Here is a 27,182-nt window from a genome sequence, read left to right on the forward strand (position 1 = left end):
TTATCATTCAAAGTTATTTTCAATAATATTGAATTTCAATAATATTTCATTGATATTTCAATCTCAAAAGGCTTCCCCTGAAGAATATTACAATCTCTTTCTCTCTTTAAGATCTGCTGGGTAGAAGAGGTGGGAGAAAATGAATTAATGTTTACACAGAAAGGAGGATAATGGGGACAAAAAATAATAGATGAATGTATGGGTGGATGAGAGAATGGATGAAATGACAAGTGGATATGTTGATCATGGACAGATGGGAAATGAGTGGATATATCAATAAACAGATATGTGGGTGGATGGGTGGAGAAGAGGATGGTGGATGGTTGTGGGTTTATGAAGAGGTGTGAAAAACGAAGTGCGGAATGATGGATGAGAAGTTGTATGGGAAGATGAACAGAAGAATAGGTGTATGAATAAATTAAAAGATGTGTGGCTGGATGAACTAATGAATGAATGGGACGATGGATGGACCTAAGTGGTTAGTGGATGGACAGGAGGATGGATGGATGCGAGAGCCCCGGAAAGACATAAGGAAAGATGGGTGGATAGATGGATGGGTGGATGGAAGGATATTTAGGAGGATGAATGAGCATGTGTGTGGAGAGAGGTGCCCACATCCACTGGCTTGAACACATGGGTTAGCGGAGCCAAATGCCAGCCCTATGACCGGCCATTAGTAGCTTTCCCTGAGCCGTTCTGCCAAGAAGCAAAAACTAATTCAAGTCATGTGGACTTCACTTGTTTTTGAGGGGGAAAAGAATGAGCTCTCCCTCTTTCCACCTGGAAGATTCACCAACTCCCCACCCCTCACTCCCCACTGTGGGCACGGAGGCACTGCGCCACCCAGGGCAAGACCTCGCCCTGTCTCCAGCTCCTCTCCCAGGATATCCAACTACCCGTGTAACCCAGAGATCTTTCTCCAGCCGGATTCAGAGAGAAATTTAGCGGGAAAAGAGAGGCCAAAGGCTGAACCCAACGGTGCAAGCTTTTATGATGCAGTCATCCTCTGTCCTGACGTCGCGGGGCCAGCGGGAGAAGAAAGCCAGTGCGTCCCGGGGCACAGGGGCCGGTGGGGTTCGGAGGCACACGCACCCCGCGACACTCCAGGTTCCCCGACCCACGTCCACGGAAGCCCGGATTATTTACAACCTCAGCAGAGCACGGGGCGGGGGCAGAGGGGCCCGCCCAGGAGGGCTGCTACTTCTTTAAACCTCTGCCGGCTGCTTAGTCACAGCCCCCCTCGCTTGGGTGTGTCCTTCGCTCGCTCCCTCCCTCCGTCTTAGGTCACTGTTTCAACTCGAATAAAAACTGCAGCCAACTTCCGAGGCAGCCTCATTGCCCAGCGGACCCCAGCCTCTGCCAGGTTCGGTCCGCCATCCTCGTCCCGTCCTCCGCCGGCTCCTGCCCCGCGCTCAGGGATCCTCCAGCCCCTTTCCCCCGCGCCCTCGGTTCGCTCCGGACACCATGGACAAGTTTTGGTGGCACGCAGCCTGGGGACTCTGCCTCTTGCAGCTGAGCCAGGCGCAGATCGGTGAGTGCCCGCCGCATCCTGGGCAGCAAGATGGGTGCGGGGTGCGCAGCGCGGACCGGGAGGTAGCCCCTCCGGCTGAGTCGGCCCTGGGGGACTGGAGTCAACTGAGCTGCTGCGAAGTGCATTGGGCTCCGGAAAGCAGGGCTGGGATTTGCGCTAAACCGTTGGAGAATGTGTCTGTGGAAGCACCGTTTGGTTGAAAGAAAAAGAGAAAGAGAAGAAAATTTGTTGGGCAGGCTGCCGGCGCGCAGTTTTGGGCGAGGTCGCTAGAGCTGGAGCACATGGCAGAACGTAACCGTTTTCCTGGATGCGCGCAGTCGGTGTCTGGACTAACAGGCTCCTGTGCCCAAGGGCTTGTCAAGCCCCACCGGGCTGTGTCTAGGCAGGGCAGAGTTAGGCGGGGCAGGAACTGGGGCTAGAATAGGGCGAATGGCTGTTATCAAGGTTGGCACAGAAGGGGTCACAATTGCAAGTGTGAGACTGGCTGGCAATGGGTTTTCCAGAAAGGGGTCCTGGGTTCTCCCAACTACCCACTGAGCATTGTTCCAAAGCTTACAGTCCGCACTGCCACTGCCACCTTAGCGCTGTGGAAGCCTGAACCAGCTCTGCGGTGAAGTCTTGGGTCTCCATGAGATTCCAGCTTGGGACAGGGAGCATGAATAGGAGAGGCAACCACTGGACCAGCTGCTTGGTCCTTGCTACCTCCTGCTTCTGCCAATCAGTGTGGGGGAAATCTCAAGAGTGAGGTGGCTCATATTCCCTGCCTGGCAGCCTCAGAGCAGAGAGAAGACCCTTGATACCAGGGCAACATCAGGGACACTGGGGCTAGGGCTCCAATATCTCATCCCAACAGGGTCAGTGCTATGAAGGGGAGGGGCTGTGTGTAAGGTATATTCTAGCACGGCTCAACTCCAAGCATTCTCTTTCTTTGTCTATGTACGTACAGATAATTACACGGCCAATTCGCTTATCGCTGGCCAAAATTAATTTTTCTCATAAGAAGTGCCAGCTGGGTCATTAAGACAGCTCAACCTGCATGCAGTAAATTCTACTCAGCAAATATTTATTAACCCAGTTCCACGGGGGTACTGAGAAAGTGAAACACAGTCCCACCTGGTTACTTTAGATTGAGTACCCAGTATAACTTATCTTGAATTACTTTCTGCTTTCTGTATCTTCCTACTTTCTGCAGTAGGAAGAAAGTGACCCTAGGTAGAGGCTAGACAGGATGAGTTCTCTGTGCACATGCATCTCCCTTTCTGTGTGAGTAAGAGGTCATTACTAGGTGGGGATTTGGGGATCTAGGATTTATACTACTGAAGCTGAAATAGTAATAATAATGACAGCAATAACACAGCCGGTCACAGTGGCTCATGCCTCTAATTCCGGGACTTTGGGAGGCTGAGGCAGCAAATTTCCTGAGGTCAGGAGTTCGAGACCAGCCTTGGCCAACATGATAAAACCCCATCTTACAAAAAATACAAAAATTAGCAGGGTGTGGTGGTGCAAACCTGTAGTCCCAGCTCCTTGGGACGCTGAGGTAGGAGAATTGCTTGAACACAGGAAGCTAAGGTTGCAGTGAGCCAAGATTATGCCATTGCACTCCAGCCTGGGTGAAAGAGCATGACTCTGTTAAAAAAAAAAAAAAAAAAAAAAGCAATACAGCACTAGCTACCATTTACTCTATATTTTCACTGTGCCAGGCTTTATGTTAAATCCTTTCCATGTGTTATCTCATTCTCCCCTCACAATGGCCTAGTAAGAAGTTTCCTGTTATCAGGCCTGTTTGACAGGAGGAAAACTGATGCTTAGAGAGGTTAAGTGACTTGCTGCATTCACATAGCCAGGAGCAGTGCTGGATGGAAACCCAGCTCCACTGAGCTCCAAAGCCTAGGTTTAGAATACGTTAGACTGTATAAGACGGACAAACTTGGAAAGGATTTCAAGGAGGAAAGGATTTTGGTGGACTCTAGGCCTTAGGGAAAGTTCCAAAAGGGACTGGAGCTCAAATAAGCCCTTGAAAAGTGGAAACACTCAGTATGGGAGAGAAGAGTCAAGTTGGAGATCAGGGAGAGCCCTGGGCCTGGTCTCAGAGAAGAGGGCCCTGGTGGTTTCCCTATGGCCTCTAGGGAAGTTTATTTGTATGTTACCTACCAGTGCCATCTTCTGCTTTGTCTTTGGGCATTCTGATTCCTGACTCCTTCCAACTTGTCTCCCTGATTCTTCTAAAGGGCCCCACCTCCAAATATTTGGCACGTCCTAACCCTTGAGGTTCTCCCAGAGACCGGCAGGCTCCCTCCTGCCCCGAGTTTCCACGGCCTCTTTGTGCAGCATCATTTAGAGGAAGCACAATGAAGTGCCAGTAGCAATAACTGCCCCGGCCCTCTCTTTCATGTGCTTGTAAAGTTGTTTGGCAGGAACTGAGACTTGGAAAGGAGACATGACTTTGTCACAGGGCTTGGGGCTGGGCATGGGGTGGGTGGCGGGAGGGAGAAGGAGGAAGGGGGAAGGAAAGGAGCTCTTGTTGCCCCATTCTGGGGAGTGGTGGACTCTGGACAACCAAGAGGAAACTTTGGAAAGGAGCAAGGCTTTCAGGAAGAGGAAGGGATCCAGTCTTTGTATGGGAAAGCAAAAAGTGGAGAAATGGACAAATGTAGTTAAGTGACATTGGACCCAGAAACTCTGAGTTGGGGGACAAATATCTTGAATTAGGGGTCCTGTGCAGGAGGAAGAAAGTGACCCTTGGTGGAGGCCAGCAGGGATGAGTCCTTCATGCACACGCATCTCCTTTTCTCTGTGGGTGAGGGGCTCTTTGCTTGGGAATTGCATGCCTGGTGTTGAGAAAGAGGTGAACGTCTGAGAGTCCTGGGGCTTGGGGCTGGCACACACCTTTCTGCTCCTTTCTCTCTAATTGAGCGTTAGAGACTCCGCCCCTTGTGGGGAGTTAGAACTTTGGCTGTGTTTTCCCATGTGAAGAAGCAAAGAGGCAAAGTTTCATCTCTGTTGGGGCTAGCATTGATTAATTGAGGTATTCCCCATTCACACATTGGACACTTACTTCCTGCAAAGGCATGGTGACAAGTCCGTGTGTGGGAGGCTGGCAGCCAGAAGGAAAATGTTCCATTTGTTTTTTCCCAAATTTCCCCACAAAGGAGGGGATGCTGGACAGCATGGAATTCTTAGTTTATGACAGATTCCCTTCCATTCATTCAGGAACTATTTCCTGACTCATTGTCATAGACTCAGAGATGGGAACTCTAAGGATCATTTAGAAAACCTGAAAGAGAGGGACTAGTGACTTCCCCTCTCTGAGACTTGTTAAGATATTAGGGCAGGGCATTTTTCATTGGTCTCTCATATATCTCTATCATGAGGACTGTGGGAGCCTCAACCCCAACCCCTGCACTGGGCGGGGAGGGTGTGGTCTACTGGGGTAACAACATTTGTTTCACGCCTTAAATACTACCTTACACAGTCATTACAATTTTATATATTACTTTACAATATACCCAATTTGAATTTAATGCAATAATAATGACATATATTTTTGACCACAGAGCAGCGTTGGTGTTTGAGAAAGATTCTCTGTATTGTCCTGGGGCTTCTAGCACCTCCTGGAACATCACTAGATGCTTAGGAGCACCGAAGTTTCAAAAGCTGACACTCTGCTATGGTACCATATGGTCCTATGTAAAGCAGGGCCCTAAGTCCCGAATCCCTGGGAAGTACCACTCAGTGAGCACTGACTCTATGCTAGACATGAAGCCAGGGGGTAGCACAGGATATCTTATCTAAGCCTCCCAACAGGCCTATACACCTAGCACTCTCTTAAGTACATTTTCTAGATAAAGAGGTCGAGACTTGTGGAGATGGCATGACTTGCCCCAGGGTCCAGTAGTAGAGTTGGGATTTCCCTGCCATCTAACATCCTCCCATGTTAGACTCCAGGGCTTATGCTCCTTCAATTCATTACGTGTCTGGAGGACTTTGAAAACTGTGCGTGGCTCTCCCACACTCCCTGTCTCCTGTGGTTAGCATAAGTAAAGTGTCGCATGGGTGGCTTCTCTCTCCACCCCTGGCAGGCTGTGGACTCTTGGCTGCCCTGCCCTGGCCTGTCTTCCCAGGTATGGCCACAGATATCAGAGATGCCAACCAAGTTATTTGGAACTAAAATAAGTCACTTCCCTTATCAGAGTCCAGCTGCCCTCCCAGACATGCTCTCATTTGCAGGCTTGGAATAAAGGGAGAAGTGGTTGCTTGTCTACGAGACAAGTTAGGGCAATGCCCTCTGCCTGAATATTAAGAAAGCAGCACTACAGGAGCTCTCACTCCGACCTGGCAAGCATTTCACATGCACTGACCCAGAGACCCACTCCTCACATCTCATTAGTAGGTTGTGTGACCACTGGCAGGAGGCTGACATGGGTCTTGAACTGAAACCCACTGTGGCTCTAGGTGACACATGGCCACCCAAGTGAGGTTTTGGATCCACCTGCAGTGTCAGATGCTTCAAGGCTGGGGTCCCCTGATGGAGAGGAGGTGGTTGGAGATCACCTGGGCCTCCCCAGCACTGCCTCCTGGCTGGGGCTGGGGCTGGGGGTAAGAGAGTAACTGCACTTGTGTTTCCCCAGCACCTTCGCTTTAGCTCACTCCAGCCAAGAGCCTGAAAGGGAAGTGGTTCTTGTGAAAGAATGAGCTGAAGCACGTGGCAGATGCTACCAGGCATCGTGTAGTTTTCAAAGGGGATCTTTTTCTGCCTCAGAGAGAAATTCTGGGGTTTGAACAGCAAGAAGCCGATGACTCAATTTCCTTTGTGTCCCTGCTTTAATGGGAAGGTTGCAGGCATTCTTTAGAATGGCAGGGTAGGTTGATACCTTCTACCTTAAATTTGAATCCCACTTTTCACTCACTTAGCAGGTTGAATTTTTTTAAGTGTACCCCCCACGGCTGCCCAACTGGGTTTGGGAGGCAAGCCCGATTTGCCAGAGTAAACCAGAATGGGTGCTTTCTAAAGTTTGTGGTTCTGGAGTCTGGTCTGGCATGGATACAGTCATTGTGTGTTCCAGATTTTCCAGGACAGTCAGGATCTCAAATATGCAAACACTCTACCAATTGACGTATAGTGTATATTTTGACTAAATGTTTGTATATTTTTCCACAAATAAATGCATGACTTCATGTAATTGAAAGTCAAACACTTTTAAAAAATGCTTTTTGCATAAAGAAATTCACATCTTTACAACTCCTTAACTAGGATGGTGTCAATTAAATTAATGTTTGATCCAGGACATGTGTACTTTGGAGATAAGTCTTTCATATTCCTCCTCTCTCCATTGCTCAATCGTCCCACTATGTGACGTACAAAGATAAGCCACGTGTTTGATTCTTGTTTGCTGGATGTGGACATATACACATCGCAGGTGTGCCTGTAAGTACGTGCCTGATGGATCTATGTGTGTGGTGGGAATTGGTGATGCCAAAGAATGCTAAAGACTTTCATGCCCCTTAAAGGGGAAAATAACCACAAGAAAACAAATTCTAATGTATCTTCTCCTGTCTGTCTTCTGCAGCACTGGGGGAGTCCCCTGATAACAGGCATCATGTCATATTCACTTTTGTGGGCCCAGATCCCAGTAGTATTGACACATAACTGTTGAACTGCAATGAATGTCTAGAATATAAGTCATGATATCTATATATATGGAAGCATGCTGTCAATATGGCTAAGGTGCAAATACATTTATGTGTAAGTGAGAACCGTGGTGACGGCTGTGTTGCTCGGGACAGGGCTGAGGCGGGCGCTTGGCTGACTGACTGCCCACAACAGGCCTCATGTTTGGTCTACCCCAAACAGTGAGCTCACCCATCTGTTTGTTTGTGGCTTTGCTGGCTGCCTGCTGTGACCGCTGGGGACATCTGGCTAAAGACAGGGTTACTAGATAGTTGGGCTGAGAAGGGAGTGGGAGCCAATGAGATGAAGACACCAACCCCAAATTTAAGCCTCAAAACAAGAACACTCCCCAGCAGCAGCCAGCTTGGAGTTCTAGTTATTTTGGAGATACTGATATGAGGTTAAGATCCTTGGGTGAGAGGCCCACACTCCTCCAGCCCCAACGCCTGCTTCTGGAAGGCGGTGGCAGAGGACAGAAGTAGAAGTACTACACAGGAGATTCTTGCCTTCTCTGTTGGTCTCTTTGGGCAATTATCAAGCTGTCGTCTGGCCAGATACTACTGTAGCTTCTTCAGGGGCAAAGCCATAGGGAATCCTGACATCCAACAGGGAGCCACTTTGGCAATGGCAAACCGTGTCTCCTCTCTACAGAGCTTGTGATGTCAGAAATTACCCGTAACTGGGGCGGGTTTTGTTTTCCTGAAGATTGTCTGCCCAGCTAGACTTGAGAGACAGGGAGACAAACACAGAATGAGGGGGTGGGTCTTGTGGGGGTGGGGAACGATGGAAACTCGCAGAGCCAGATCTCCCCGAGTTTGAGGTGCACTGGCTGCCTGGGTGTGTCCTCCTGAGGCAAGTGTCCCTGCTAAGTGCAAGTGTGGGCAGACAGATCTCAGGTGGGTGGGGAGGAACTGAGTCACCAAGGAGGTGATTTGCAAAACTCAGGTCCCAGAAACTTTCAGGTCTTCAGCTTTTAAAAGTAAAGGTTAATTGCAAAACTCTGGAGTTTAGGGAAGAGATTATTCACATAGACCAGTCATTTTGAGTATCTGCTGTTGTGGCATTACAAGTCTCCCTTGGCAGCGCCTGAAAATTCATTTGTTTTTGAGAGCTCTTATGCTTTTTCTGCTTGCATCTTTGCATAAGTTCTATGTTTCTGAGAACTCTCACCACTATTAGTAATAATAGCAAACACTTACAGAGTGTTGGTCATGTACCAGCGCCATTCTAATTGTTTCCTATATACTGCCTTGTTTAATCCAAACACTGACCTCATGAAGGTGGTGCTGATATTATCTGTCTTTTACTTATGAGGAAACTGAGGCACAGATAATTGAAGTAACTTGCCCAAGGCCATGCAGCTGATAAGTGATGGTGCTGGGATTCAAACTCACACCTGGCTACAGAGTTCATGCTCTTTGTCACTACATTAGAGTGCTTCTCTTCGTATATTAAGATGTCGAGGCACCCCAGAAATCCAGACGATTGTACCTGGAAGTACTGTAGTTGTTTTCAAAAACTTCATTTGGGAATCTAGTTGTGGGTGAGGTCGTAACATCCACAGAGCTTTTAAACATGATGTCAGAGAAAGGGGCTAGAATTGCAAAAATGAAGGAGGAGGAAGTTGTAATGGAAACTTCTTCCAATGCATATTCTGAGTTAACTCATTCATTCCGATCTCTGAACAGAAGCTCTACTCTCTTCTATGTGATGGAAAGTTGAGGATAGGGTAGGACTGACGGGGATGTGAATTCAGTTGTTTGTTCATTAGGATAGGGTGGGGCTGAAAGGGATGTGAATTGAGTTGTTTGTTCATTATCACTTCATTATTTGTCACCTGGATGAAAGGTGAAGGTGGCTGATTAGTGGTTCTCCATCATCTAGAACTTTGGGAAATGAGATAATCAAATAGCAGCAAAATATTTGCCCTCAGCCTACAGGCCCTTGGTTCCAGGGTCTTCTCTCTACTGGCTAGAATGGATGAGGGAGGGAGGGAAACTCTGAGAAAAGAGACTGTCAAGAGTAGGGTTGTACATATCCAGGGCACAAGGAATTTGGCAAAAGCTGGAAGTGCGCTATAGCCCTTCTCTCCAGCCCTAGCTTAAACCAGACGACCAGGCTTCTATTTGGCCCAGCATGTGACCATCCCATCAGGGAGCAAGAGAGTTTCCTCTGGGTACCCCTCACTGAGAAAAAGCCACCCAGGAAGGGAGGAGGCAACGCCCCCTGGGAACATCTGGCTCAGTCCACCGGAAGGGACACAGGCCTTTTCCTGGGAATGGGGACTCATCCCAGATTCCAGCCCCCTTCCCCAAACTTTTTAAATTTTTTTTTCAATTTTAATGTATCTCTTTACACTTAAACAGGCCTGCAGTGACTTCTAGGAGGACCCATACACCAATCATGGAAGTAGGCAGCATCTTTTTCCACTTCCTTTCCAAGATGGTAGCACGAGAACAGTAAAGCCCCTTTGTAAGTGTTCACCATTATGCACATTAAGATGCCAGGGAGAGGGCCGAGCACGGTAGCTCATGTCTGTAACCCCAGCACTTTGGGAGGCTGAGGCGGGCTGATCACCTGAGGTCGGGACTTCGAGACCAGCCTGACCATCAAGGAGAAACCCCATCTCTACTAAAAATACAAAAAAATTAACCAGGCATGGTGGCACATGCCTGTAATCTCAGCTACTCAGGAGGCTGAGGCAGGAGAATCACTTGAACCCAGGAGGCGGAGGTTGCGGTGAGCCAAGATCACGCCATTGCACTCCAGCCTGGGCAACAAGAGCAAAATTCAGTCTAAAAAGAAAAAAAAAAAAAAAAGATGCCAGGGAAATAAACAATTACATGCATCCAACACCTGGTCTCCTGCCTGTGGCTTAGAAGGACATTTCTGCCCAAGCTTCTAGCCCCAGTCTTTGCATGCTGTAAATGAGTACCTACTATATGCCAGTCAGAGATGTTGCCTCTGCTGAATGTGTCCAGTCCAAAAACCAGAATCCAACAAAGCTAACTAAGCACCATCTTGCAGGAAACCAGCTGACGTAAGCTCCGCAGCCACCAGTGAGTTGCTGGGCCCACATTAGCCTGCAAGAAGGGGAGGGGAATTCAGGTAACCCATAAGAGTGCTGCTCACACAGAGGGGATAAAAGTTTGGGGAAGAAATCTCCTGTTAAGGAGTTTGTTTTTGCAGTGGATCCTCTGTGGTGAGACTAGTTGTCTTTACAATATCATTAGAGGTCAGGTACATTCCTGTAGACTCCCTTAAGTGACTTACTTTCTCCTATTGTTCCCCCTGAAAATTCATAAAAACCTCACAAACACATCTCCATTTAAAAGAGGAAGTTTAAGAGATGGCATGTAATGGCTATCTCTTCTCTTTTGTCAGTGAGCATAAAAGCTCCTTAGGGAAAACCCCACACCCTCTACACATTTTCATATTCATAATAGCCCTGAGCAGTCAGCACAGTTCCCCAATTATAGTGGGTACTCAGTAAACACTTGGATGGCTTACTTGAATTAATAACGTTTCTAGACTTGGCTAGCAAAGCCATCTCTGTTACTTATTTTTCATGATTTTATAGGTTCTGTCTAATTCTTTTCTTCATTTTTTTTTCTTTCTGGTTTATACAAATCTTCTTTCATTTTCTCCATTGCTGCTTGTAGCAATCCTCAACCCCCTTCCCCCCTTGAAATTTCTGTTCTCTGCACTCTCTTCAGTCTAAAGAGTTCTTTCTCGAGGTTTGAAATGTAACACAAGGCAGGGAAAGTTTACAGCTCATTGTATTTTGTCCAGTAGAACAGGGATCTGGATTTCCTATAGGTCTGACTGCCTCTTTGTCTACACCTTTACTTCCAAATCTAGCCTTGTGTATAAAAAGACCCCAAACCTTAAAGTCATGTTCTCAACAATCCTCAGAGAAAATTGTTGGCTTTTGGTCACTATGCCAGAGGAATAAAAGGGCAGTTGTTTCTTTCAGTCAATGGTTTGAAAACCCCCCAGACTAAAAATCACCTCCATATAATCAGATGCTTGGTGTGGTATAATGAGAATGAGGAGGTCTGGCTTTGAGGAGAGTCATTTAGAAGGTATAAAGACAATGGAACAAGACAGGAGGACCCACACACCAGTTAATTCCCCTCTTGCCACTTAACAGCAGCATGAGCTTGGGCAGTTGCACTTGTTAAGTGTCTGGAATAATACTTAGCACATAATGTCTAAAGCTAAATGTTTATTTCATAGAAGGTACCCCAAGAATAGAAATGATTATTATATCTTAACTTCTCTTTATTACTGATTCACTATGTGCTGCTAAGCAAAGTATTTCACCCCTATTTACCTCTATTTTTCCACATGTAAAATGAGACGGTTGGATTCTAGTTGATCTGTGAAGTCCTTTCCAGACTCGTGTTCTATAAATTCGTCACTCTGTGGGCTTACTAACACCTAAGCCCCATAAAACCTAATGGAAAGAATAACATAAAACCACCATAATGCAGTGTCAAAAAAAAAAATTGATGCCTGATTTGTATTAAATGTCAAAAGTGAATTATTAATCCATGCCAGAAATAAACATATGGACCCAATTACGCTTGAACTCCAATCGGCAAGAGTGACTCGTAGGGAGAAAGTGCTTTGCCCATAGTACTTCATAGAATCCTCTAGACCATGTGGAAGGTGAGCAGATGAAGCAGCTCTGGCCAGAGAATTTAGCAACATGTCCCAGTCACACAACTGAAACTGCAGGAAGTCAGTCCTGGGATTACCTGCAGGATCTGAACACTGTACTCTTTATGTTGTACTTTAAAAAAACATTGCTTCACATGGCCAGAAAAACCAACCTCCGAAGGAGAGAAAAATTGTTCCCTTCACTCTCAGAGCTTCATGAGCACCTTGGACTTGCCAGTTTTCCACAAGCAACCCTTGCAACTTGTTGGTACAAAATTAATCACAATATTCAGACAAAGCAGTACTTACAGGGTGAGCACTAGTATCCTATGGCAAGTAGGGTAGCCTGAGAATCTAGGGGAAAAAAAGCAAGACAAAACAAAATATTATATATAATCTTCTCCCAAATCAAGGCACTGAGCAAGGCAGGCCTGTGAGATGGTGAATTTCTGCTTCTTCTGAGAGTCCTCCAGACCCCCAGTAAAAATTTCTTTTCATCATAAAACCAGAGAAATTCTTGATCAGGAAAAAGAAAGAAAAAATGGAAATCATAGAGATTGCACGACTTAGGAGTTTGTCAAAGTGTGTCAGAGGCTATAATATAAGGCTAGTTTCTGGCATTCTATCAGTCACTGAATGTCCTTGGTCAGATTATAGCTCCTACTTGTGCTCACTTTATATCCATCTGGAATCTACTGACCATTAGTTGAAATAAAATCCCAGATGCGCTCAGATCTCACATCCTGTGCAATGCCCTCGGTTATTGCAGATACAGTTCTGTCATCTGTCTCTCCAGCTAATCATACAGGCACAGTATTCTAGAAGTGAGAACCCACTCGTAGGCAGGAGAGGTTCTCCCTCTTAGTCACAGGGTGACTGTGGGCAAGGTCCTTCCCTTGTTGGTTGCCTCTGTCTCTCCAGTTATAAGATGGTGACAAACTGACCAATTTAAAATTTCCTTAAAATGTATTGGCACTGTGGACAGAAATGAGGAAAGCAGAAGACCTAGTTTCTGTCCTCAGGGAGCTTACCGTTTGGTGGAAGTAAAGTTAAACAGGTGAAAGAATTATGCAAGAGAGCATAACCAAGTGTCAGAAGATCAGGAAAAACAGACGTCTCGATTGTATGTGAAGGCTTCAAGGAATTTGAGGATGAGTTGAATGTGGAAAAGAAGATGGACAGAGAGAGGGGAGAAGAGAGAAACCCAGGGAAGGGCAAAACATGAGCCAGGAGTTTAAAGTGGGGAGTAAGAATGGCTTGACTGGGGCCGGGGGAGGGGTCAGCATGCTTGGATAAGAGAATTCATGTTAAGAACAGTGAGAGATGAGGTTAGACAGATTCCAGGCAATCAAGTAACAGTGGCACTGTCCACTGGCAGAAGATCCAATTTTTCTGCCCCAGAAACTCAGAAGTTCTCATGAATCACCCTCTCAGACAGTGCTAGACAGAGTTCAGAAGCAGGCCAGCTCTAACAGTGAGAAAGAACTTTGGCAACTTTGCCTGGGTTAGAGAGTGGCAATTTAAGTGAATCCCAACAAGACCTACTGTGGCAATAACAAATAGATTTTAGCTCAAGGAACATTTCCCATTGACTGCCTAGAGGCCTCCTAAAATGCTGTGCTAAAAAGTCAAACCTTGGCTCAGGTATACAGAGTGCTGTGATCCATTAGTGATGTCTGCTATGGGCACAGTATGAAGGATTTGACCCCCCATGCATCACATGGACATCACCGTAGAAGAACAGCAGGCTTTCTTTGTTAATGTTTCTGAGAGTTGTGTGTATAGTCCTCTGGGAGTTTAGCCATTCTAGAATCTGGCCAGCTAGCCATGCTATAGACTCTATCTCCTTCCAGAACAGTACAAAAGCAGTCTATTGCCCAGAGGGCAGAGTTTAGTCACTTGAGCCTTTTGTTAGGATTCATTCCCATTCTGTCTTCCCATTTACCCACTTGAAGTTAGATGCTGGGATCCAGATAGCTCCTGTGTTTGAACAAGGGCCAGACTTCCTGGCAAAGGGTCCCTTCTCCCCATCAGTTTCTTCAGCTGCAAACTGAGAAGACAAAAGTGATGCCTCACTCGTGGTGGCGACAGGAGGAATAACTAGCTAATGCGAGGAAAGCCTTTGAAGATGAAAGGGTGGTATGTGCACGTTAATTACAACGTTTATCAGCCCTGGAGCCTCTGCATTCTCAGCTGTCACTGGAAGCTCTTCTGTGCCTCCCAAATGCAAACAGCGGCCGCATTCCACGAACTGACCTCACTGAGTCCTGCTTAGAGCATCCAAGTCAAGAAGGCTGGATTTTGAGCTCAGCCTGGCCAGCTAGCTCACTCTGGGCCACTCAAGTTTCCCACTACTCATCCCCAAGGGAAAAAGTAGGCTAGCTACCTGGGCAGGTAAGATAAGATAGAACCAAGGTATAAACAAAAGGCTCCATCAAAAGTCTACCAGAAATAGCCCCCGGGTAAGATTAGGACACTCTGCTCTAATTCCCACCCTGTGAAAGCCTAGTTGTTTGACCTTGGGCTATTGGCTTTATCTGTCTAATGGTTCAATATACTGTGTGAACCATTTGGGGATAATAATCCCTCTGCCTCCCCTAGACCTCTCCACCTTTGCCTGCTGGTGTGAAAGTGTTTTGTGCTAGTAGGCAGAAGCACGTGATACAAAACTACAAGGTCCTATTATTACCTAGGATAGCTTTCGCCTCTATCTATGTCTCCTGTTGCTGGTTGACCCCAATCATTGAAACTGTATTCTTTGGAATGCTCAGCAGTCTCCTCCAAGCTGCCATCCCCTCCTTATCTAGGTGGGCCCAGTATTGGCTCAGGGTTCTTAGTTGTGCCATTTCCTAAGGCTTGCAAATTCATTCAGCCTACCAGGGTGGTTCTCAGTGTCCTTGCTGGGATAACTCAATAAAGGGCTAGAGGTGGGAATGGGATAATCATCAGATGCTTTGCTAAGGCTGATGGGACAGCTTAGAAGGTACAAGCTGAACTGAGCCCATGCAGCAGCACCAAAATATGGGTTCCAAGAGGAAGAAAAGGAGAAAGAGAGAAAGGACCCTATACGGGAAGTTATCATGGGCTGATGACAAAAAAGCCAAAGATGAGGGCATGTCAGAATGGGAAAGGGTGTCAGGAATTTTGTAGCCCACTTGTTTGATTGGAAAGATAAGGAAGCCTCAAGGGCTGCAAGTGACTTTCCCAAGGTCACAAAACTAGTGAGTGGCAAAACCGTGGTCTTCTGACTTGTCCAGTTTCCTTTTCATTTTATCCTTTGAGATGCTAAAAGAGAGGACACTAACTAAACAAGCAGACAATGATCTGATCAGGACAATAAGACTTGGAATGCAAAACGAGAAGATAAAAGTGCAATGGATTTTTTAGTGGCACAATGGGAAATGGAGTAGGTGTTTACACTGCCCTGGGGCCCTCACTGGGCTTGGAACTTGTTCCTTGTGCACTGTCTTGTGCATCCATATTTGGTATATTTTGATCCTTTTGACTTAATGAGCATTTGGAAACCATAAGGCCCAGAGCAACCTGACCTTTGCCTTGCCCAGACTCTCTGAGCAATTTTGTGAGTTGAGTCAATAATCAATGGTTTTCAAATTATTCAATTGTTCACTCAATGCACATTAGTTGAACACCAATATCTGTGCTCTGCTAGGCACTGGGTATACCACTGTAGACAACAGAGGCATAGTCTCTTCTCTCCTGGAACTTACAGTCTATCTGGAAGACAGACAGTAAACAAGTAATGATACTTTTGTTTAATTACACTTGTGGTAAGTGCTATGAAGGAGAAACACTGGATCTTGTGAGAGCATAATAGAGAGATATCATCTGATTTAAAGCACCAGGGAAAGCCTCCCAAGACCTGTTAGATATATAGCAGTAACTATGTCTCCAGGATTCCCACAATTCCTTGAGGAACCCCCTTGCCGGACTTCGCAGAGCTGCACCAACCCTCTCACTGTCTCACCACTGGGTCTTCTGAGTAAGAGAGCAAGAAAAAAAAATTTTACTCCTCAAAATTCTGAAAGCAAGTGGTTTATCATGTCTGCCCTGTAATAGACAGAGGTGAGAAAATAATGGGAACCTCTAATCTGACTCAGGATTTTAGAAGCATACATTTGAGGAGAAGGGAAACAAAATTTTGGAGAAGCAAAAGTGCCATATGGTATAGATGTTATTTTAAGTTACTGGGAAAAATTCATAATTTACTTAGGGATCTTGAGTATCAAGCATTGGTTTAGAGTCAAATCTTATCCATTTCATTGGAAGTTCCTTGATCTTGTGGCTGAAGCTTGGGCCTAGGGTTTTACTAGTGTGTATGTAGGGGATGGTTTACAGGGTGTCTTCCAAGGTCATTCAGGTGCCTCTTTTGGGGTCATGCGGGAGGAATAGAACAAATTCTGGGATATGGATGTACAACCATTTGGCTCCTAGGGCCTCACTCCTTTAGCTCCTTGTTGGTGACTTCTTGGAGATGACAAGAGTAGACTCTTTCAGAGCAGTGAGATAGTTGTGCTGACAAAACAAAAACAAAAACACCATTTAAGATGCCTTCAGATGCAAGCACATGTAATAACATAAATATTTAAAAATTAGTAGAGTATAGGCACTAGCTAATTCAAATGCTTGGTTGTAAACAACTATGTCTTGTAAATAAGAATAGATCAAAGTTTATTCTCCCAATGACGATGATAATATCTTTCTCACTCACTTTTACTCAAATTGGCTTTATTGGGCAGGAGACACAGGGATGGAGTTATAGCTATCATGACTGAACTTAAGCTACAACCCATCTATGCATCAAACCATCATGTGTCTCATGTGTGATTGTTATCTGTTGTGTGCCCCTATCCGTACACACCAGCTGAATATTTCTGTAAGTAACAGAACAATCAACCCTCATAAAATGTTACCTCCCAGGGCAAGAAGTCTGGGATGATTCCGGAAAGTCAATCAAGACTCAGGTTTATTTTTTGCAACTTTCAATTCTGCCACTCCCAGTGTCTTCCCGCAATTTAGCACCCCTCACGTTCCTAAACTAAATTCTACAGTTCCAGGCATCCTATGAAAAAAAAAAATCAATATTTAGCAGCAGAAGAAAGAGTGCATATTAACAAACATCTCTTCTTAAATTGGAGGAACGGCTTTTCGGGAAGTCCGTAATTGACTTCTCCTTATTTCTCATTGGATGAATGGGGTCACATGCCCACACCTAACCAATCACTGGCAAGGAGAGCTTGGACCGGGGATTTGAGGTCTCACCTCTCCTGAAGCACAAGTTCAGGGTTTCTGAATAAAACTGCACTTCAGGTAGAAAAATTTTTTTTCATTGGTAACAGCGTGGGCTGCAAAGAGTGAGGGAGTCCATCTACCTTCTAGAGTTGTGGTTTGAGACTCCATTTGGGCTAAGAAAAGAAGGCAAAGCTAAGTTTTTTGTTTCTATGCCACACCCTCAACCTTTTTCAGAGAAGACATGCCTCATGGGTAGAGCTCACATGGGGGACACACTGCAGTTTGAGGCTTAGATGGTCTGTGGCTTATACTCAATGATAATACCTATAATTTTATCCTTTCCTCTTTTCTACAAAAGAGAATCATATCAGGGAATAATCTTAAATCTGTTATAATTTACAAGAAATAGCCAGTCTTTTGCACACTTGAGTACCTTATTATTAGAAACTCATTACTTGCAACCCATCTCAGCACTGTTGGAGCTACACCATGTGTGAGGACCACTGCTCTAGAGTGAGCCATTAAAAAAGAATTACTACGACCTTGAGTGAGCATCTCTTTCTCTAAATTATGAGATGATGACCCTCAAAGGAAATGCCCGTCTTCCCTTTTCTACTGCACTCTTAGCATGTATTAATGTGTGTGAAGTGTTTTCAGTTCCATTATCTAAAGCAGCCCTCATATTAACGTCGTGGTTGGCATTATTGTACTCCTGTATGGGATGAAAGTTTAATGACTTCTGCAAGGTTATGAAAGGTCAAGGTCACAGCTAATTGGTGCAAATGCAGGATTTGAATCCTAGTTTCTACCCCAGAGCTGATGTCCATGTCACCATGGACATCATTTTCTCCCATTATACCTGATTTACTTTCAAGGGGTCTGGAATTGACTATTGGATTTTGTATTAAAAATTGCTCCTTCATAGGCAGGAAAAGTCCTTCCTAATAGTTTGAGTCCAAAGCTTAAGGGTCTAGCATCTCAACCTTTTAATAAACCCAAAAATGAACAGGAGGGCTTTCTGAGACAGTCCCCTGCCTCCACAGAGTTAGCTCATAAATCCAACATCATGGGAGAAGTCTTCAGGATTTTGTTTACCTTTCCTTTTGTGTCACCTAATATAGTTAAAGCATTTGTGATGGCTGCATCCAGAGATGTTTAAAGATGGACCTGAAGGATGTGATTGTGTCTTAGGCAGAAAGTGGGCTGGTTCTTTTCAGTATCTAATGATGAATAATCTAAAGGAAATGGATTCTAAACCATTTGATTCTAAACCAAAATGGTGTATGCTTTCTTTTGAGGGTGAATGTCCTGATCTTAAGCCTTGTTGAGCATTAGACTGGCCAGTTGGTTCCTAATCCATCCTTCAGTTCTCAGCTGCAATGACATTTCCTCAGAGAGACAGATCTCCTTTGGGGACAGCACAGTCCTTCTTAGAGGAAAGGCTTCCCTTTCCACTGAGCTTGGCTCCTACTACACCTCATGTGTGTGTTATGTTTACTGTGCTGTGTTGTCAATTTGTTTAATGTCTGTCAGTGGCTCATGCCTGTAATCCAGCACCTTGGGAGCCTGAGGCAAAAGACTTACTTTGACAGCAGAGGTTTGCAGCCAGCCTGGGCAATATAGTGAGACCCTGTCTCTACAAAAATATATTTTTAATTGGTTGTGCATGGTGGCACACACTTGTAGTCCCAGCTGCTCAGGAGGCTGAGGTGGGAGTAGTGCTTGGGCCCAAGAGTTTGAGGTTACAGTGAGCTAGGATTGTGCTACTGCACTCCAGCCTGGGTGACAGAGCCAGACCCTGTCTCTATTAAAATTAAAAAAATAAATAAATAACCTGTGTACTCTATTGGTCCATAACCTCTACCGAGACAGTGACTTTGTCTGCTTCATTCAATGCCTGGATCTTTCCTGGCTCCTAGCACAGTGCCCAGCACATGGAGACACTGAATTGGGATTCTCGTTTTTGAAGGCCCCATATCCACTTCAGTATTGGGGTGATTTTGGTGGGATTGTGGCTTACAATGGTGGATGCAGCCTGTGAGTTGCAAATTCAACTTCTTAAAAACCTTGTGTATCTATCAGCTATCTATCTATCTATCTATTTATCTATCTATCTATCTATCTGTCTGTCTGTCTATCTATGTTCTATCTATGCTCCATCTATCATCTGTCATATATCTATCTCTATTAATTATCTCTATCTTTATATGTCTATCATCTATCTGCCATATATCTATCTCTGTCTCTTAATTATCTCTATCTATTTATATCTATCATCTATCTATATCTATCATCTTTTAACCTACCTGTTTCTATTGGAATAAGAGACAAGTGCTTGAAAAGCAGAGGAGAGTCAGTACACAGGCCACATCTTCTCTCACTCCCTCCTTCCTCCTCATGGCTGTGAGCCACCCCAGTCCCTGTACCCACTTATTTGGCTGGCATCATCTAAGAGATCATCTCTTCCACAGTTTCCTGCAAGATTATCACCCCAAGGGAAGCTGAACACATGCAACATTTGCCCAATCAGGATGAGTGTGAGGGATAAGGAGGAAACATTTTTCCTCTAGAGACAGGGCAGTTGGGGCAAGGGATGGGGAAGCAAGACATGGATACTCCAGGCTAGTTCTTGCTGGGGCTGAGGGGTCTGCTCAGTGTGGCTCCCCTCTGGGACATGTTTGGGGCGGCTCTCTCACCTCTGAAACGAGCCTCATCAGATCATCCCCAGACTTCCTTCCGCATAGTTTCTGATGATATAGGAAAGGAGCCTGATTATCTATTTGAACTTCCTGTTCTTTGTACTGTTTGGAAGGCTGAAGTCAACAGCCACTTTTATATTCTGCATTGTTTGCGTTGTTAAAAACTCTGGAAAACTCATCTGGTTTCTTCTCCAAAAGTAGCTTCCCAGAGCCCTGGGAGACATTCAGAAATAAGATCCTTTTCAAATAGTCCAGCAGGAACCAGGGTCTCTCAGAACCAGCTCTCCTATCTTATTCCAAAGGCCGGAATTGAGAAGGCTTACTCCAGCCCACATAATTGAGTCTCTGGGCTGTCAAGGATGCATTAGGGGAATTTGCCTCTGGTGTGCTGGGTGCTCAGAAAACTGTGTGGGTTGCAGAGATAGAGCTAGGTTCCAGTTCTGCCAGTCACCAATTATGTGGCCTTAAGCAGTTTACTTAACTTTTCTGAGCCTCAATTTTCTCTTCTCTAAAATAGAGTTGTAATATAACCATGGCTTAGAGTTGTCTAAAGATTGATGCGATCACAGACTTGAAACCCTTGATAGAATGACTGGCATGGAGTAAGCATTCAACAGTTATAATTAAGATCATTGTGATGATTACACTTGGGGCCTCTCCATCCACCATTCTGCCCCAACTGTGTTCCTGCTGCACTTGAAAATGATTCCAGCTGCCTCTGGAAGATTTTCATCCCGTTTCTGGGCAAAACATTAGCCAATAAACTCTCACTGAATTTGGCAGGGCGGGCACACCAGCGAGCTGACACTATGTGCATACGGGCTTCCTGGAACAACTGTTGCTGAGCCAATGAAGCAACATGGAACGTTCCGAGAAGCAGGGTTATTGCTGTAGCTGGTGAAAGTGAACTGGGAAATGCACTCCAGGTCCTGTCTTTACTTGCACAATTACAGTCAATCTCCCAGGCTGCTTGTCTCGGCAGGATCAGCCTCTTCCTGCCTTCTGTCCTGGCAGTGGCAGTGGGTGGTGGGGCTGGAGGAAGAAATGGTACTTTCCTCCCTCTTGAATGCAATTGTTACTTTACAGTGTTGTTCTCTGGCCTCAGAGAACAGAAGGGCCCTTTCTAGAGGCAGTTTATCGTGTAGCTTCCTTTTCACTTCGAGAAATTTGGAGTTTCCCAGAGCCCACTTCCTCCCCAGAAGCGCAAGCTTGGAATTTCTTGGTTGCTGATGAGGGGCCAGCTTCTGAGCGCATAAAGTGTGTCCATCGTTTTTAATCAATTCTCTCATCTCCAAAAATATCTTTAATTGCCTTTAGCTGCTTAGTTCTGCTCTCCTTTAAAGAAAGGAAGATCTGGCCACTCCCAGCCACACCTTAGAAGTGAGTAAGGCTTTTGCACCTTTTAATGGGAGTATTTACATGTGTGTCGGTTTCTCATCTGCTTTTAATTTTGTGAGAGTGTGATTTTGGACTGTTGTTTGAGATGAGAGAGCAGATTATCAAAGTGAAAATGATTTTTGCATGGTGCAAACACATCATAAATTAGAACCTATGAGACCCCTTTGCAGCGGGGAAGACTGGGGCCAGTCATCCAAGGTTTCCTCTTCCTGTAGGAGAAGGGGAAAAAACGGACATTTATTAAGCATCTGGTATGATCCAGACTCTCTACTGGTGTTTTTTGTATATTTATTCTCTAACTCCCTTCAGCTTCTCTTTGAGAGAGGCAGCAAATGACAACTGAATAAATGAATGGCTGAATTTCATCAGAGCCAGTTTACAGGCAGAGAAACTGAGGCTCATAAAGCGGACGTAACCTGCCAGAGATGTCTCAGCTCTTATGCCGTGGGGCTGGAATTCAATTCAGAGCTCCTTCTCCCTTTTAACACCACACTGCAAGTTTCCGTTCAGCTTCATGGGATTAATCCTGTTCTTCTGCCCCTAGAATGGAGACTTGAAAGTTCAAGACATCTCCTTTTCCTAAGAAATTGGATTTTTCTGGCTCCTTGAGACTTAAGGAGCTCAAAACAATTCAGAACTCTTGGGAGGCATCGTCAGGAAAGGAGGTGGTGGAAACTTCCCTCTCCCCACTCTCCCCCGGGGCAATGGGGCCCCCAAGACCACCAAAGATCAGGGCACCAGGTGGGGGATGCCTCTCGGCTCCCCATTCATTGTTCAACTGGGGCCACTCAGCAGCTCCTAAGGCATGGATTGTCTCAGAACTGAAGAATGGTTCAAATTGGCCCAAGATGCTGAAATTTATTGCAGGGAATATTGGGGCAGTGTGTAGCAATTTAGGAGCCTTCTCTCTGAGGGAATCGGTAACTGCTGCATTTCTGTTAATTGAAACCTTTCCCTCCAGTTTCGATGGGGCAGGTTCTCATATCTGTGTGCTGAAAGGCATTTGTTTGGTGTAATCTGAGAGCAGGATGCTGGCAACACTTTCTTTTGTGTTTTGCTAATTGTTTCTTTTTACTGGCCAGTCCACCCTGTCTGACGCATTCATTATACCATAACCACCTTGACACCAGAGTGAAATGCCATTTCTCTGCAGGCAGGAGGGAGTCACGCGGATTCCTTGAGTGTTTGTAGAGTAAGTGAGAAAGATATGTAGCCTTCTCCTAGAGGCAGAGGGCTGGGTTGACTAGGATCTAGAGATTTTCAAATCCAACTCCATCCTTGTCTGATAAAGTAAACGAGGGCTCGGAAGGTAAAGTGACTTCTCTAAGTACTCACAGCTTATCAGTGAGAAGCCTGATATTAAAACTCTGGGTCACTAGACCTTCAACCTAATGTTCTTCCCACTAAACCAAGTTAACGTTTATTGTGCACCATACTAAATGGCAGACACTGGGGACACAAAGATGAATAAGGCATGGTCCCAGTGGAATCCACTTTGGTTATATGGGTTAGGACACTTGAGGCAGGATCCTCCTTAGAATGGTGTTATATAAAGTCTCTCTCTGTCTCTCTCTCTCTTTCTCTCTCATCTATCTCCAATCTATCCTATCAGGAGAAAACCATATAATGTAGAGTAAGAGCCCATGTACTGGATAATTAGGCTTCTGGCTCCTAATTATCAGGAAGCCTGGAGGTCTTGAGTGGTTGTAACCAAGGATACTGAAAGTGGTTGACCAGTTAATGAAGAATTAAGTTAGAGTAAGAGGCACTTTACTTTTAAGCTGCCTTTTATACACTTTAATCTTTGAGATGATTGGCTAATATCTGTTAAGTACCAGGCTCTTTGCAGAGAGTCAGGTTCTTTGCTAAATGATTTAGGTATATTTCTTCATTTAATATTCAAAAAGCACCCCATAAGGAAGGCATTACTTTTACTTTACTGATGAAGAAACTGAGGCTTAAAGGTTAAGAAAACACAGCATGCATAACATCCCACAAGAGCTCAAGCCAGGACTTGGACCCAAGTCTTTCTTGGATCTTTCTGATCCAAGCCATATTTGGAGTGCGGTTACTACAATCTTACAATACAATGAGGGTAAATCCCTGCAATCACCAGTCACCAGCAACGTGAAATAATGGATGCACAGATGTCAGGAGGTCAGGAGAGCCTTGTAAGCATTCAGAGGGCTTGGGAGTGGACACATCACAGTTGCACTCTGCTGGGCCGCTCTGTAAATCTCTGGTTGGATCTTGCCTTGAATTTTTTCTGGTCAAGACTCAGAAGGGATGGATGTAGCTTCACTAACACCAATTCTACCCAGCTTGTGACCCAAATGGAACTCTTATCCCTTAAGCCAGGTCATTCAGTTGTTGTAGCCTTTGCCTTCCAAGTTTTCCTTGTCTACCCTACTGAATTTGAATTCTAAGGACATCTCCTTATGGACTGTGGAAGGCAAAGATGAATTCCAAATCTTATTTAATCTGTGTGTTTGGGGGGAGGGGGAGTGTATTTCCTTTTGCCAGGTATCTGAGCCTACAAAAAGGCCTGTAATAAATAAGTAAAATATGTCCATGAGTTCATAAAAGAGTGAGCCTTAGACATACAGACTACCTGTCAAAAGAGGCCTGTCATTCTCTATTATGATATCCTCTTTTATTTTCCGTGTAACACTATCAGTATCTGAAATTACCATATTCATGTATTAATCATTTACCTGAATACTATCTCCTCACTCTAGAGGTAAGCTCTTTGAGGGCACAGATTGTGTCTGACTCTCCAGCACCCAAGATTATATCTGGCTCGTAACATCCATATCATAGGGAGGTGCTGTGAATTGACACCTTGCACCATGCCTTATGGGAACTAATGGCGCTTTGAGAGGCACAGATTTCATAGAAAGAGGCCCAGTTGTTCCCACCCTGATCGTTCTAGAGTTGCTCTCCAATGTCTATGGTGAAAGAATGTGTTTTTGCGAGGTATGGTCTCATGTCATGTTTGAGGGTCATTTATTTAAGGGAAAACCAAGACCTTATTTTCTTTGACAACTGCACACAAGGGTCATTTGTAAAGTCCTTCATTTCCAAGCTTCTGGATCTTTGCATGGATCATGCTCCTTAAAAGAAGGAAGTTATATTTAGCCTGTTTCAACTGAGCATGGAATGGTAAAGATTTTGGTCCAAACCCTGTGGCTTGAGTTGGATTTAAAAGCTTGTCGGAAATGAGTTCTCTGGAGCTTGGCATTTGAGACTGGCATCTGTTTTTCCAGATGAGATTTCACAGATTGAAAGCTCAGCAAGAGGTGTGAATTACAAGCAATTAGTTCACAGGGCAGTTGGAACTGTAGTAATCCTGGAGATCTTTTGGCCCAGATTTTAAAAATATCCCCACAATCCAGCTTCTCCCTCTGTAGGGCCTCTGCTTGGAGAGGTTTATGTAACTCCCCAAAACATCTAAAGAGTGACTAGCAGTAGGGTTCTTGGACTGCGACGGAGACCCTGCTTGTTGTATGCATGCTCTTGTGTGCATAGACAGAAACAGACACACATGTGCACACACACACACAGACACATACACCCATGTTTGCTTTAGCATCTGATAGAAAAAGAGGAGCATGACGAAAGGGAGAGATTGAGTCATTAACATGTGACCTGGTGATTTCTGAGTCCTCTGACTTTGAAATCAGTGGAAACCTAGAGCTCCGCTTTGTCACTTGTAATGCTTTGTTGTTGCAAATAAATATTTTTGCAACTGCATCACTTCGTTGCTAATATATTTGAAGAAGGCAAGATAACCTAAAGGCATGAATCTTGTTCTGTCTTAATCCACCTATAGGTCAGTGTTGGTTGCAAGGTAAATTGTAAGTAAGGGCTATTGGCCACCAAGTGCCAGGGTTATGAATGATTTACCTTTTTATTTTTTTCTAAACTGAAACAAACTCATGGTTGTTCCTAGAAAAGCATGCACCCTCGCTTGCATTTGGATAAGCTTCTTTGAGTAACAGGGAAGAGGCCACTGGGATTACAAGGCACTTAGTGCCCATTGGAGTGTGACTGGCATTGTGCACCCTGTGAATTATAGTGGTGGTATAGGGAAAGGAGTCAAAAAGCATCAATCTATGGAGTATGCGAACCAGATGGCATCTGTCCTGGGAAGAACAGACGTCCCTCATAGAAGAGTTAGAGGACTATACCAGTCAGGCAGAAATCCAGTCCATTCATCAAGCTTTTCCTCTGGCTGTGGTCCCTACAGGGTCAGCCTTGTTTAGGCTCAGGCCTCCTGAATCCCAGTGCAAGACCAATTTCTCTATGAAATTCTCCCTGTCTCCTTTGGTCTCATAGCTACTTCCTGGGAGGAGAAAGTAGTAATCAGCTCCCACCCCCCAGCTAAATTTGCATGGTATTAGCAAATTCTAACCCAAGATGTTAAAACTATCTGAGAAGAGGCATGACTCTGCTTCTTGTCTGTACTCTCCTAAAGATGCAGCAAGGAGAGAGACATTTGCATGTGGCCCCCGAGAAAGAAGAGATTTGTCTGTCTCACCCCCTGCTGGTGCAAACTTGCACCTCTCTCAGCCTCAGTTTTATTATGTGTATAAAGTTTCAATGATCGGAATAGTACTTATCTCATGTGACTATTATGGAATGGAAACAAGATAGTTCATGTGAGGAACCGAGCACAGAGCCTGGCACACAGTAGGTGCTCTATTAGTATTAATATCACTGGAAAGCCCAGCTGGGGCTCAGCAGTAGAAGCTACCAGAGCCTTAGTGTTACAGCCACATCCTTTACCCCACCATTCACATGCATTTCATGCCCCAGCGTGAGAATCCACATATTCCAAGCAGAGAGCCACAGCTTTGGTAAACTGAGTCTTAGCTCACTCGTGTCAGAGACCAGGTGTTATCCTGGGGTTTGACTCCTGGCTCTTGCCACATTCATAGCAGGCTGCTGAGTGGATTGTACTCTGAGCTTCACTTGTTGCATCTGTGAAATGGGGGTGATTATTTGACTTCTCAAAGTATAGCATCTGTTAAGGCACAGAGACTACAATCTGACACAAAGTAGCAACTCCATACATTGCAGAATCTTTTCTTTATCACTTAAGGAGATGTTAAAAGAGGCAAGAGGAAAGAAAATCAAATTTGGAGATGCCCTGGGCTGTGTGTTGAAGTTGGGCTCTGTTGGAATTAGTGGTGGCCTTTTTCTTCTCTCCACTTGGATGGCTGCATCTTCGAGGACAAGTCTTACTGCAGTTTTTGATAGTATAAATCTGGCCAAGTCCACTACTTACCCAGCCCCAGTCTCCTTAGAGTAGGATTGGAAACTTGGACTTTGCTATCTCCTCTGCAGAGTGAACTAGGGACAATCTTTATGACAAATTTTAAGTTGCAAGATATTTGTATTCTTGTTACTGAGGGGAAAAATACAAAAATATAATACTAAGCCTGGCTGATGGATAGCATTTTTGCACAATGTATTTCATTTGGGCTGCACCTTTGAGCTGTGCTAATTGCTCTGAGCGTCTGTTTTTATGTCCATTGCATGGGGTGATTTACCCTCCTAGATTTCCAAATGCTTTGGAGCCCCTGGTTCATTGCAGGACTTACTAAGTGGTGGCCATCAGCATTTTGATTGGCCCCTGCCACAGTATTTTCCAGACTTTTCCATTGAGGCTCCTAGGGCTTTGTGGCAGGTGCCAGGACAATTGATGGGGTAGGGTGGGTGCTGGATGAGAATGAGCAGCTGGTAGGTTGAGTCTCTGGGTCTGCCCTTCCACCCTCACTCCAGTCCCCATTAGCTCAGCTCAATTTTTAACCACTTGAAATATTGTGGTTGTGCCCAAGACATCATGGCAGGGAGAGGAAGAAACGTCTGAAAACCATCAATCTTTTTTCTCTGTGTGCTGCCACTGGTCCCATGGGCCTGTTGACAACCCAAGTTGAAAAGGCAGCACCACTGGGGAATGGGG

The 27,182-nt window shown here is 45.1% G+C and overlaps 1 protein-coding gene across 9 annotated transcripts in view; it reads left to right on the forward strand.

Moving 5' to 3' along the window:
* The first annotated feature begins 890 nt into the window (after positions 1-890).
* The window catches only part of CD44 (CD44 molecule (IN blood group)), a 92,588-nt gene continuing 66,296 nt past the window's right edge, over positions 891-27,182 (forward strand). For 7 of the 9 annotated variants that reach the window (XM_017849675.1, XM_017849677.1, XM_017849679.1 and 4 more), the window contains exon 1: positions 891-1,531. In XM_017849675.1, the coding sequence (XP_017705164.1) occupies positions 1,465-1,531 (67 nt within the window). In that variant the 5' untranslated portion in view covers positions 891-1,464. The remainder of the gene's footprint in view (positions 1,532-27,182) is intronic. The other 2 variants (XM_017849676.1, XM_017849680.1) reach the window with 1 other exon arrangement.

Source organism: Rhinopithecus bieti, unplaced genomic scaffold, assembly GCF_001698545.2.
Source record: "Rhinopithecus bieti isolate Rb0 unplaced genomic scaffold, ASM169854v2 scaffold_32083, whole genome shotgun sequence".
Taxonomy (NCBI): domain Eukaryota; kingdom Metazoa; phylum Chordata; class Mammalia; order Primates; family Cercopithecidae; genus Rhinopithecus; species Rhinopithecus bieti.